This window comes from Accipiter gentilis, chromosome 20, assembly GCF_929443795.1.
Source record: "Accipiter gentilis chromosome 20, bAccGen1.1, whole genome shotgun sequence".
Taxonomy (NCBI): domain Eukaryota; kingdom Metazoa; phylum Chordata; class Aves; order Accipitriformes; family Accipitridae; genus Astur; species Astur gentilis.
The window spans coordinates 2,172,944-2,185,328 of record NC_064899.1 but is presented as its reverse complement, the minus strand read 5'-3'; the positions used below and the strand labels follow the sequence as shown (position 1 = coordinate 2,185,328).

Sequence of the window (12,385 nt, the reverse complement as noted above, 5' to 3'; positions counted from 1 at the left end):
TAAATAGATTCTGGTAACGTCCATCACAGCCTCACAATTTGTCAGGCATAGTTAAGCTTCCTGGAGAATATAGAATTAAACAGCTATGTAGATACGTGATGGAAACAGAAAGATGGCGTGAGACTGCTGGTGAGCGATGGGATGCTGGAAAACAAAACCAAAGCAAGACAGTAGTCCAGATACAGAACAGCATCAGGAACTGAGCTCCCTGTTGTGAAGCATCGGCTTCATCTCTGCCTGCATGACGCAGCTACTTTGCCAAGTCTCTGAGCCTGGAAATGCAAAGAAAGTTTGCAAAATAGGTCTTGTATTTCCCAGGCAAGAGTAGGTTCGTTCTTCAGTAGAATTTACGAAATTTTGTCAAGTTAGGTAAAGTGTTATGTAACTTCTCTGTCATTTCTGTTGTATTATCCATTATTTTTTTCTGACAGAAATGCATTTTAGATGAATATTTAATGCCCTTCCTTTTAAGAAAGTAGTTTTGAATCACTTCAGTCTGCTGCTGACTTCATGTTCCTGGGAGAGGAGGAGCTGCGTGAGCCGAATACTAGTGTGCTGTCAGATACTGTGGCTGAAAAGGGAAGGTGCAGCTCAGGAATACCGGCTCAACGTGGCAGAACCACACATTTTCCCTTAGAAATGAGCAGAAGGTAGCAAAACCTGTCACCTGAGAGCATCCACAAGAGAAGCTGCTGAGGCGCATGAGGTGCCACTTGGCTGCGTCCAAGAGGGAGAGTGGGGAAAACAGCGGAGGCACAGTGTGCCTCCGAACAGAGGCAGAGCCCTGCGACTCTTCGCCTGAATTGTAGTACACAGAATGTTTTTTGCTACAAAGTTAACACTTTTTCTCATTCTTAATCTTTTTTTTTTAGCAGTGAAGCAATTAAAATATTCATTCAGCATATTGTGCTTTAAAAATATAATTCACAAAGATCAGCAGGCATGTTTTCATTCTGTCGTTCCTGTTATTACTCATCACACCAGAACAACTTGTGTATTTTTTAGCCGTGTTCTTTCTTCTATCAGATCTTGTTTCTTTTCAGAGGTTGAAGTATGAAGCTCAGTGGTTGATTCACCTTTTGTCGAAGTGATGCATAATTTTTTGTACCTAGTCTGTTTCAGTAAATGTCATCTGTTTTGTCATGTAGGAGGCTCTTCACGTAGTGTGCTTGGTTTTGAAAATCTCCTTAGTAGGGGAAGCAAATGTATTTTAATCTGAAGATTAAATGGTGATGGATTGTAAAAACAAGCAAACAAACAAGCCTCACTCCATACCCCTCCTAGATAAACTTGGTAAATTGTTCCCGACTTGGAAAGGGCAAATGATTTCATTGCAAGTCATCCTGTTCACATGGGTAAGGTTTTGACCAGTGAGATGTATTGCAACACCTTTTCTCTTTGATCTGTTTTTCTGGTTTCTGAACTGAAGGATGTCATGGTTTCTCTGAGCAGTAAAAGCATGGACTCTCAAAAAGATTAATGAACTTTTCTACCTGAATTCAATATATTTTATCAATGTCCACTTATATCTCTGCACTCTCCATGTAATGCCAGCTGCTGTGCTCTTCCAGGTGACCTGCGTATTGCTCAATGTTGGACATGATATACTGATATAATGCCTATTTTAGAGAAAATAGTTTAAACACTATCACTTCGGCATTCAGCTGAAAGCTGTGTTGTAACTGTATATACATTAAAACAATCTAATTTAATACTGTAATATCCCAGTATATACACTTTTTAACTACAAAACTGCTTTATTACTGGGTCTTGCTGTTATTACAAAAACAGGAATATGCCAGATAAGCCGGTAGAAGAAAGAGAGAACTTCTGTTTTATCAGTGAGTAATTTTGTATAGCTCAATTTTGGAACCTCAAAGGCTGAATCATTTTTCAGTCTTTATTTGCAGTGAATCATAGAATCATTTAGGTTGGAAAAGACCTTTAAGATCATTGAGTCCAACCGTTAACCTCACACTGCCAAGTCCACCACTAAGCCATGTCCCTAAGCACCACATCTATATGTCTTTTAAATCCCTCCAGGGATGGTGACTCAACCACTTCCCTGGGCAGCCTGTTCCAGTGCTTGACAACCCTTTTGCTGAAGAAATTTTTTCCTAATATGCAACCTAAACTTCCCCTGGTGCAACTTGAGGCCATTTCCTCTTGTCCTATTGCTTCTTACTTGATAGAAGAGACCGACCCCACCTCGCTCCAACCCCCCTTCAGGCAGTTGCAGAGAGCGATCAGGTCTCCCCTCAGCCTCCTTTTCTCCAGGCTGAACAACCCCAGTTCCCTCAGCCGCTCCTCATCAGACTTGTGCTCCGGACCCTTCACCAGCTTCATCGCCCTTCTCCGGACACGCTCCAGCCCCTCCATGTCTTTCCTGCAGTGAGGGGCCCAAAACCGAACACGGTACTCGAGGTGTCACCTCACCAGTGCCGAGTACCGGGGGACGATCGCTGCCCTGCTCCTGCTGGCCACGCTGTTCCTGACACAGGCCAGGATGCCGTTGGCCTTCTTGGCCACCTGGGCACCCTGCTGGCCCATATTCAGCCGGCTGTCGACCAGCACCCCCAGGTCTTTCTCTGCCGGGCAGCTTTCCAGCCGCTCTTCCCCAAGCGCTGCATGGGGTTGTTGTGACCAACAGGCAGGACCCGGCACTTGGCCTTGTTGAAGCATGTGTTAGATTCATGAAATGCCATACATCGGTTGTACTTAAATATTTTGAAGTTAGTTGATAGAACACGAATTTCTAATAAATTTTAGCATGCTTTGTTTAACCATTTCCTACTCCCAAGCCTCCCCCCCTGCAGAGAGCCCCATGCAAGAACAACTTCACAAAGATTTCACAACTTTTTCATCATAAACTTTGATTCTAAAATTAATGTTTCACCTTTTCCTACGGTTTTGCAAACACTCTCTAATTGTCTTTGGTTTACTGTCTTAGGCAAAATATTATTAGAGGTGGTAAAATGGCCAGCTGAAGTGCCTGGCTTGCTTTGCACCTTAGCCAACCCCACAGATGGAGAATCTTTTTGACAGAGATGTCTATATAAATTACCTGAAGCTAAAGCATTGTACTCCTCGGATGTTAGTTGCGAATCAATGTAGTTTCTTAAAATTAGATCCAAGACTGGTTACTGTTTGAGGAGCAAATAGTGCCAGAGAGCAATAAAGATAGATTTGTTGCAAATAGATTTTATAATAAATTCTTCTTGGTATTCTTGACCTTCTTGATAATTTGCCTCAATAATTTTTGTGCTTTTTCTAGAATGATATTTTATACAAGATATTGCGTTAGAAATTTCTTTTGTAGGCCACTTTAAGAATGAATAAGACTTCTGTTCCTGCATCACTTAAGGGTCTCCCTCAGTCGTAATAGAACAAGCTTCCCATGATTTATCCATCATCCTCGTCTTTATGTTTGTGCAAACTTCCTCCTTTTCCTTTCATCTTTGCTTTTCTCAGTTCTGTTGATATAACATCCTTACAGAGACTGCAGTAGCTGCTCACATTCCCAGTAATTAAATGTAAAAGGAGGGACTCCTAAAAACTTTATTACAGTAAGTGCTTTTTTTTGTTGTTTGCCATAGTCTTGTGGTTTTTCCTCTAGCTTGTGATGTGTTACACTCCGAAGCAGATGATGTTTTTCCAGCACAGGAGAAACCCTTGCCAAGGCAAATCTTGCTGAACTTTGAGAAATCTTGATGAGGTGACACCCTTGACTAACTTTTGGCTGCTTTTACAGAGGTTCAGGTTTGTCATTGTACAGTTATGTTGCCACTGAAAAAATAAAATGAGGAATCAAAGCAGTGTGACGTAGCAGCTTTGCGGGGCTACCAGCATACCTTTGCTGGCGCATAGCCTGCATAAACCACCGCTTAATTACATTGGATAGCATATATAATACCAGTGTTCACTCCCTAATTTTATGATTATCACTTTGGCCTGTTTCAGATAAGAAGACAAGGCGGAATACAATTACTGGTGGACCTATTGGACCATCGGATGACAGAAGTCCACCGTAGTGCCTGTGGAGCTTTGAGAAACTTGGTATACGGGAAGGCAAATGATGACAACAAAATTGCTCTGAAAAACTGTGGTGGTATCCCAGCATTAGTACGGTTACTCCGCAAGACTACAGATTTGGAAATCAGAGAACTGGTCACAGGTTTGAATCTTTCAATATTTTTTGTTCAAACTCTATACAGGCCCTGCAAGCACAGTTCTGCTCTGCGTGCCACTTGCTCCATCAGTAACTCTTTACGTTATTACCATCTCCTGTGCCGTAACAAAACACTTTCAAGCCCTTTGGATATATGTAATGTATGAACAGCGTTATTCAGTATCACGCAGACAATTTACAGATGTAGGCATGGTGTATTCTTACAGTTGCTGGTCACTTTGTTCTTGGTCAGCCGTGGATGCTTTTGCAGGAGATGTGCTCCGTACACAGATGTGTTGTGGTGGGAATCCTCTGCTCTCCCTCTTGTCTGGGGTAGGACTGGACATGCAGAAGTCAGATTTTACTGAGTTTTCTTAGAAGTTGTTGTTCATTTCTTTCATATCCTGTATAGTGAGAAGGAGGATTTGTTTGGGGTTTTGTTACCTTTCTTGTGGTTCTGATGAGAAAATGGAAAAGTGTGTTGGAGAGATGGACAGCGTCATCTTCCGGAGCCTTTTTTTCTGAAATGTGGTAGCATGCTATGTGATGTATGTTAGACACAGGGCGTGCAGGTAGTGGTAGAGTCTGTTTCTTTTCTTGATTTAGTAGAATCTGATCTTTTTTAAGGTTGCTTGGACTTTTTCCCCTATGAAATTCGGGGCGGTGTTTTGTGTTTGGGTGTTGTTGTTTCGGTTTTTTTTTTTCCCAGAAACACAGAAATGCTGTCAAACAGCACTGATCTGAAATGTTTGGAGATTTTTTCCCCTTGCCCCTAAGCTGTCCTATTTAAAATGCAAAACAGAAGCTAGATGTTTTTTTTTTTTATTTTTCACTTTGTGATTTCATTCTACGTGATTGCTGATATCAATGCAGTGATTAATTTAATGCTACAAATAAAATGTCTTAAAATCTTTTCATTATCCTATTTTACAATGCCTGTATTTCCATTATGATTTTCCAACTAAAATATGTAGGAGAAGTTCTCATTTCTGTCATAGAAGCATCAGAGTACATGCTGTCATCTCTGCTTCTGCAGAAATCACTTACCCTTGTGGGTCAGGCCTCATTTAAGATAGAGCTGATAAGATTATCGTCCTTTGGTTGACTCCAGATTCCTTCTTTGAGGGCGTCTGAATAAACTGCATGGCGTTTATTAACTGCAGATTTTTATATTTAATTTTGCTTCTTAGTTACAACAACTATCACCTCGTACTTGTTAGGCGGGATTAATGAGGCAGAGCTACTGGGTTACACAAGCTCGGATGGTGCCTCCTGCAGAGTGACAGAATTACTGACAGATCTAATAAACTGTAACCACCACTTCGGATTCAACATACTTGTTTGTCTCTTGGTTATGTTGTCTGTGTCCTGGCTCCAGGGAACATTCTGCCTATTTATTCTGAGTAGTAAGTGGCAAACTGCTAATGAACATCAGCAGTACACCTCAGCAGTGGCAGTGGCACTTCCCATGCTGTCTGTAGATGGAACATGTCATGTCATTAGGTCATTTAAAGAAAAGATTCCAGGCTACAGTTTACATTCCTTTTATTGCACAGTATGTGGTTAAATTTCCCTGAATTCCCATAGAAAGAAGGGATGCGTGTGCTAGCGTGCCCTCAAACTGTCACTGCCGAGAAGAGTAGGCTCTGGCCGTCGATGGTGGGCAGCAACCAGCCTTTCCACGGGCAGATGCAGCTCCCCGGGATGATGGAGCATCCCAAGCGCTGGACGTCTGTGACAGGGGAGCAGAGCAAGGTGGTGACCCCGAGGAATGGAGGCAAGTCAGTGGTAGCTCAAGATTTTACTCCTGGGCCTGCTTTTGTATCGTTTCTTTGGTTTTAGTAGTCAGTACATCCCAGAAGGCCACCGCTTGCCCTGGCTGAGTTTTGTGCCTTTCAACAGCGCAAATCGCTGGCCCTTGCTTTGAAACTGCAAACCTGGTAGCGGTAGTGTTTGCAAAGCTCCTTTCCAGAGCAAGGCTCATAGCTGCACCTCCCATCTTGCCATCTCTTAGGAAACAGGCTGCAGTCGCACATCTGAATCCGTTCTCGTTTGCTTTTGTGTAAAGTGTTTTAAGTGTGACAGCTACCCCAGTTAAATTCCTCCCCTCTCTCTTTTCTGGGGAGGGAAAGATAGCTCCTGCAGCAGCTGCCTCAGTAACAAAAAAATTTGGCTTGGTCGTGGGTACAAGGGAAAATAAAAGAATTTTCTTCTGCTTCCCGTCTGCTTTCCTGAGTTGAGGTGGCAGGAAGATAATTATTTCAGTAGTGCCACCACAGCCTGAAGAGAAAATAATAGCAAAAGGTGGTTTAGGAGTAAACATAATACCGTGAGCCTTTCCATCTTGTGTTCATTGTGCATCCTGTCTACATAAAAGCTCTTCTTGTTACTTTTAGAGAGGGCACAAAGTTCCTGCCTTAGGAATTCATACAGGCTCTGTCATCACCGCCCCAAAATACTCCTCCAGCATTTGTCCCCAGAGCGCTTCTCCTAGCTGGGGAAGTGTCATTATCTCGGCTGTACAGGCGGGGAACTGAGCCTATCACGTCTAAATGACCTGTCCAGAAATCTGGCAAGACGAAGGTGTGAATCGCTCCGAGCGGGCACTTACCTGCGAGGGAAGAAATATGGGCAGGAGAGGTTTTTAGCGGCTCAATTTGTCTGAACAGTAGCGGAGCATTCATCGCCTGCCCCGCGTACCGTGACGCACGCGCCCGCCAGAGCGAAAGTTCTCAGTTCCTCCCTCAAACATGCGCATTTTCTTCCTTCTTGTTGCTTTTTCTCTAAGGAGATTATAATTTCAATTCCCAGCTATCTCCAGACTGGTTTTGGAAGGGTATTTAAACCTGCAGACCAGCTTTCCATCCCAGTAGCTCCTTGCTTGTCAGCACTGCCTTCGGCACCATTTGTGGCTTTTCCTCTTTTCCAGAGATTTCTTTCTGCCATAATCTCTCCAAAATGGAGTTTTTCACTTTTTTCTTTATCTCGACTTTCTCCTCCTCAGTAGCAGAGGTCTCAGGCTAATATTGGAAAACCTTACCATGCTCAAATTTTTGGATGGCACAAACTGGACCTTATTGCAAAGTGATAGAGCTTGGAGGCTTTCTCACGTGGAGCAAACGGTTTCGGTGCAGGTTTCATGTTCGTCTGTAAATGGAAAGAAATTGGTATAAGCTGGATGCCCCGCACTTAATCTAGCCATCTTTTCACCCCATCTCTGTGCTACTGGTTCCCACAGTAGCTCCTGTTAATGGGAAAAAAAGAAAAGGCGTCTATTTTAAAATAATTAAATGTTAACATTTTCCTAATAAATATAAATAGACGAGAACACAGTACAAAATTAGCACAGATCCTGCAGATGGTAGAAAAAAATGTTTTCACTTGTTAATAATGACAATGAGTAGCTGATTTCTGGTTCTCTTGCCTTTCCCAAGTTAATTATGAACCCTTCCACAAAGTTCTATTTCAGCATTCTTTCTATTTGTTTTACTATAACAACAAAAAAAAAAAAAAAAAAAAAAAAAAAAAGAAAAAGTGAAAAATGTGAAGTGTTAGCAAGGATAACACAGGAATCCCGTTGATGCCTTGCGGAGAAGGTGAGGTCAAGCAGCTGTTGCTAGATTCAACCTCTGCTTGCTCCTCATTCCATCAGCTCCTTCTGACAACTGGGTACCTGTCTCAGACCAAATGATTTAAACTGCTCTACTTCTTATTTTGACAAACAAAATCCATCACAACTAGAAACACTTTCTGCCTATGAACAATAAGCTAGCCAAATCGGAAACAATTCTGTTTAAAGAGGCCCCTTATATGACTGTATCACCCATTTTCAAACTGTATATACCATATTTGATTGAAAAGTAAAAGCGGATGATTCACTTTTAGAAAGCACATGATGATAAAGAAGTATAGCTATAAATAATGACAGGGGAAATTGTTTTTTCCTGTGCTGGCAGCCAGCCTGCTGCTTATTTTGGTTGACATTAAGGTGTCGGAGTTTTAACTATTGTCTACTGAAAATATATGAATTATGAAAATTATCACATTTACAAAAAAAAAAAAATTTAAAAAAGCATAAACTAACGCTATACATACATAGTATTCGTAGATAGATAGACGTAGACTCTGTATACTTCATTCACATTTTTATTCGCTGAATCAAAAAGCATATATTCCATTCCTGCAAAAAATTATAAGATGTTTTGTACATAATGTTCCTTTCAAAGAAGCACTAGTTGTCCAAGTGTATTTGGCCCATGGTTGGGTTGGACAGGAAAAATTTTTTATTTACTTCCCAGATTTTGGATTCTGATATTCATTAGTGTTGTCTTTAATTTCAGCTGTGGCCAGTTTGTGTTTTGGCTTGGTTGGTCCTCTGTTGTCACCCATGTTATGCAACATTATTACGTAGTTGCTTTACATGTCTGTTCCATTTTTAGTAGATGCCACATGTTTCTAATGAGGTATTTATAACCTTATTGATAGTCTGCCAGTGCTACTGAAAGCAATTATTTGTTGTCCTCTTTATATCTATTTGGTTTGAGGTAACCGCTGCAGTTTGAACCTTTTTTTGATTGCATGCTGTTTATTAGTATGTGCATAAATTGTTGGCAAGTTGGTCAAGACACTCCAGAAGGTCCCTTGGAGCCTTGCACGTGTCTTTGCTAATCAGTGTAATTGCAAGTTAGTGAGCCTGCAGTGATGTGTAAAGCAGGTTTAAGGGAGTATTCTATTTAAATGGACCTTTTGGCTTACTTCAGTGGAAGATTTATTATGGTTTGGTTTGGGGGTTTTTTTTAGGTAATTCTGGCCAGTTATTTAAAATTTTTAACTTCCTAGTACAATGGCAATTCTTCTGTTGGGGGAGTCCCAAAGTCAAAATCACATGCTTGCAGTTGTTTCCTATTTGTGATGTTAATTTCTAATTGGACTTTGTAAGGTGTTACACTTGTGATTTTTTGTATAGTAAATCATATTTAACAATATTATGGCGAAGGGCTGTCTATTTAGTACTTAGGATCTTGAAGCAGTTTATCAATTTAATAATTTTCTGCAAAAGTGCCCTTGACATTAGCTTAGTTACTGGAGTGTGTAAACACAGATGTGAAATTTTATTGTGATATAAACATTCATTTAGAGGTGGCAACTATTAGTAACCCTATTGCTCTTTGGAAATTTGACTTGAAAATGAGTGAAGGCTGTTTTATCCCACTCTGAGGTGACTTTCCCACAGACTTAAGTAAAGAAGAATTAAACTCTTCCATGAGTTGCATTCTTACAGTATTTCACCTTGATGTAATTCTTAAAATCTCTATCATATCCCTTTTCTTGGCAGGTTTGTATTAGATGTCGTTCCAGTGTTGATCATATTAAATATCCTATTTCTTAATTATATTCAAGTTTTGTAATGGAGCAATGCAAGTATGAGGAAGCCTGGGCAGTGAAAGGCCTTATTAATTAGCAGCTTTTGATATTTAGTATAAAAAGATAGGTGGGAAGATAAATGTGTAAAGCAGGTTGCTTTTGGAACCAAAGAGAGGATTTCAGCATTGCATTAACTGAAAATTAGATTATAAAGATATAATAGGTTTATTTCAGGTAATGTATCCTGGATATCGCAAACTTTTCAAACAGACAACGTGAAAAGCCATCTCTGCGCTTAAATTGTCGTGATGCCATAACCATGGCAATACTGCTGCTACAAGGTTGACGTAAATCTGGTTCAATATATGCTTAGCTAAGAGAATGAGACTGCCAAATATCATTTGGGGTTCATAAATCTATGTAGTTAAAGAAAATGGAGACATGGGATAAATGCAGAAAGTATACAAATGCCTCTTAAGATGCAGCTCTGTGAATTAACCTCTCCTCCGCCTCCAACGTCCCATCACTGTGTCCTGTCAAGTCAAGGAAATTAGGAAGGCAAAGTGTGGAGATAGATAACTGCTAGCACAAAACACAGCTTCCAGAAGTGCTTGTTTGGATTTTGGCAAGAAAAGTTGTTCATTCATTTCTTGCTTAGTTTCTCCTCTGCAGATAAGCAAATTCTCTGTGAGAACTTTAAACAAGTGCTTCGAGGAACTTGCCAAGCACAGAGGCAGGTGACTTACAGACATTAAACTTAATTGTTTTTTAAATAATAGATTTAGGATAAGATTCACAATTTTCAAATCAACCTCCTTAGGCACTAAAATTTGCTTGTATGTTTTAAATGCTTTTCATTCAAAAGGGAGGTTTGAAGGGTGGTAGCTCTAATAAATCTTTCCTGCTCTTTCTTGAAGTGGATATAATTGTAAGTACAATATCCTACCACAATCAATTTTAAAAGTTGATTAAATCTTTCGTACTAATTTATTTCTAATTAGGTATTTTAAATAACAGTTGTTTTCAACATGAAAAAAATTCTGTGTGTGCTGAAAATTCGTACCTCTTTACTCTGGATTGAAGCCAAAGGCTAAAGGAGGAACTACGTGTTATAGTTTCTTCAGTATTTCTTTCTTCAAGTAGAAAAGCCTTTTCAGTTCCCAAAGATTGCTCGAGATACTTTTAATCAGGGTATGCTTCAACCTCTGCCCTGCGTTTTGTGAGCCAGTGACAATTTCATATAAAATGCCAAACTCCGTCAAATCTGGAAGGCTCAGATTGTGGTAAAAACATGCATTTCATCTCACGGCTCAAACTTTGCACAGAATAGCTTATGGTTTCTTGCTGTTACATTTAAAATCTTGTTATAAAGTAAAAAGGAAACCAAGGATTTGTTGAACGCAGAAGAGCTCCTTGTTATTGCTACCTTGATAAAATCAAGCTTACGCCACACCACCATGCAAAGCCAAGCAAAAGCAAAACAAAGGAAGCCGCTTGGTCTGCAGAAGCGGTCGCTAATCAAGCTAAAGGTCCAAGTGCCCCAACACAACTTCAAGCAACTCAACCTCAAATAAATACTATTTGTACTTCTCCAGGCGAATGAGCTGACATTTCACAGTCAGCGCATGTGTTTTAACAAGGCACAGCCGTGTTCGGAGGAACACCGTTGTACTTTACAGTACGGTTCTACAGTCTGGCAAAGATTACATTTGAGATTTTAGCATCATCTACGGAAGACGTTGTCATTTCTAGAAATGTGGAAGTGATTTCCAAACAAATTCAGAGCAGGAATTAACTGGCATTTTATAAAGTCTTCCTGTGAACCCATTGTGCAATCATTTACTGAGACACCAAATTTTCGTAGCCATTCTCCTTGCGAACCAGGAGGGTAAAAGGCTGTACAGCTTACACCCATAGTCTGTTGGGAAGCTGATTTCCAACCTGTGGGCTACGACATCTTCAAGAAATTCCAGAGCCATTCGAAACACATCCTATTTATAGCTCACATATAACGGCAAATCTAAAAGTAATTTAGTAAATTGTGTAATTTTGCTTCAGAAGTGATGCTGTCTTATCAAATAACACTTATGCAAACAATATTGACAGTTCAACTGAATCATTTAGTACAAAATCTATTACAATTTACTGTCTAATTATAAAACAATCTTTGCCCCCTTCTCAATGTGCAGTCACTATTTTGGCTGCGAAAATGGGAAACCCGCTGATAGGATTTCTTGTATTCATGAAGAGTCATTCTCAACTTTTTCCGAATTCTCAGATTAACTACTTCAGCCCTGCTGCCCCCAGTTAAATCCGGAGAGGTTTTAAAATGGATGCTTTCTAAAATCTTCTGCCCTGCGATCTTAGCAACAGGCAGAGGCACTGATTTATTGCGTAAGGTGTTACATTCACAGTACTGTTAGAGGTAGAAGGGAACGTCCCGATAAAACAGCAACACAAACCTGCAGTGCCTGAGGGGGGGAGAGCCAGAACCAGTCGGCGGGTGCCGGGGTCTCGGCTGGGAGCAGCGTGATGGTTTCAGCAATTTTCCCATCGCTTCCCATCCCAGGCAAATTCCCATTCGTTTGTCCTGAATATACCACGCCCAGTCCCAGCACAAGACCCATGGTGGTCTCTTTTGGCGCTCCTTTTCTCTCTAGCACTGGGATCACTCCCGTGTATGAACCGCACCAACTTCCATGTCTAAATGGGAAATAACTATTTTTCTCTTGTATGATCAGTGAGATGCGTCTTCTGTGGAAAATTCATTCAAGTTGTTTTGATTCATATGGCAATGAAACCGATTTCTACAATTTGCTCGTTTAATATACTACACGAATGATTTTCTTTTTT

The 12,385-nt window shown here is 40.5% G+C and overlaps 1 protein-coding gene across 8 annotated transcripts in view; it reads left to right on the top strand.

Annotated features, from left to right (window-relative positions):
• CTNND2 (catenin delta 2) overlaps positions 1-12,385 on the top strand; it is a 665,464-nt gene that overhangs the window by 511,487 nt on the left and 141,592 nt on the right. For all 8 annotated transcript variants that reach the window (XM_049823921.1, XM_049823920.1, XM_049823918.1 and 5 more), the window contains one exon: positions 3,961-4,174. In XM_049823921.1, the coding sequence (XP_049679878.1) occupies positions 3,961-4,174 (214 nt within the window). The remainder of the gene's footprint in view (positions 1-3,960; positions 4,175-12,385) is intronic.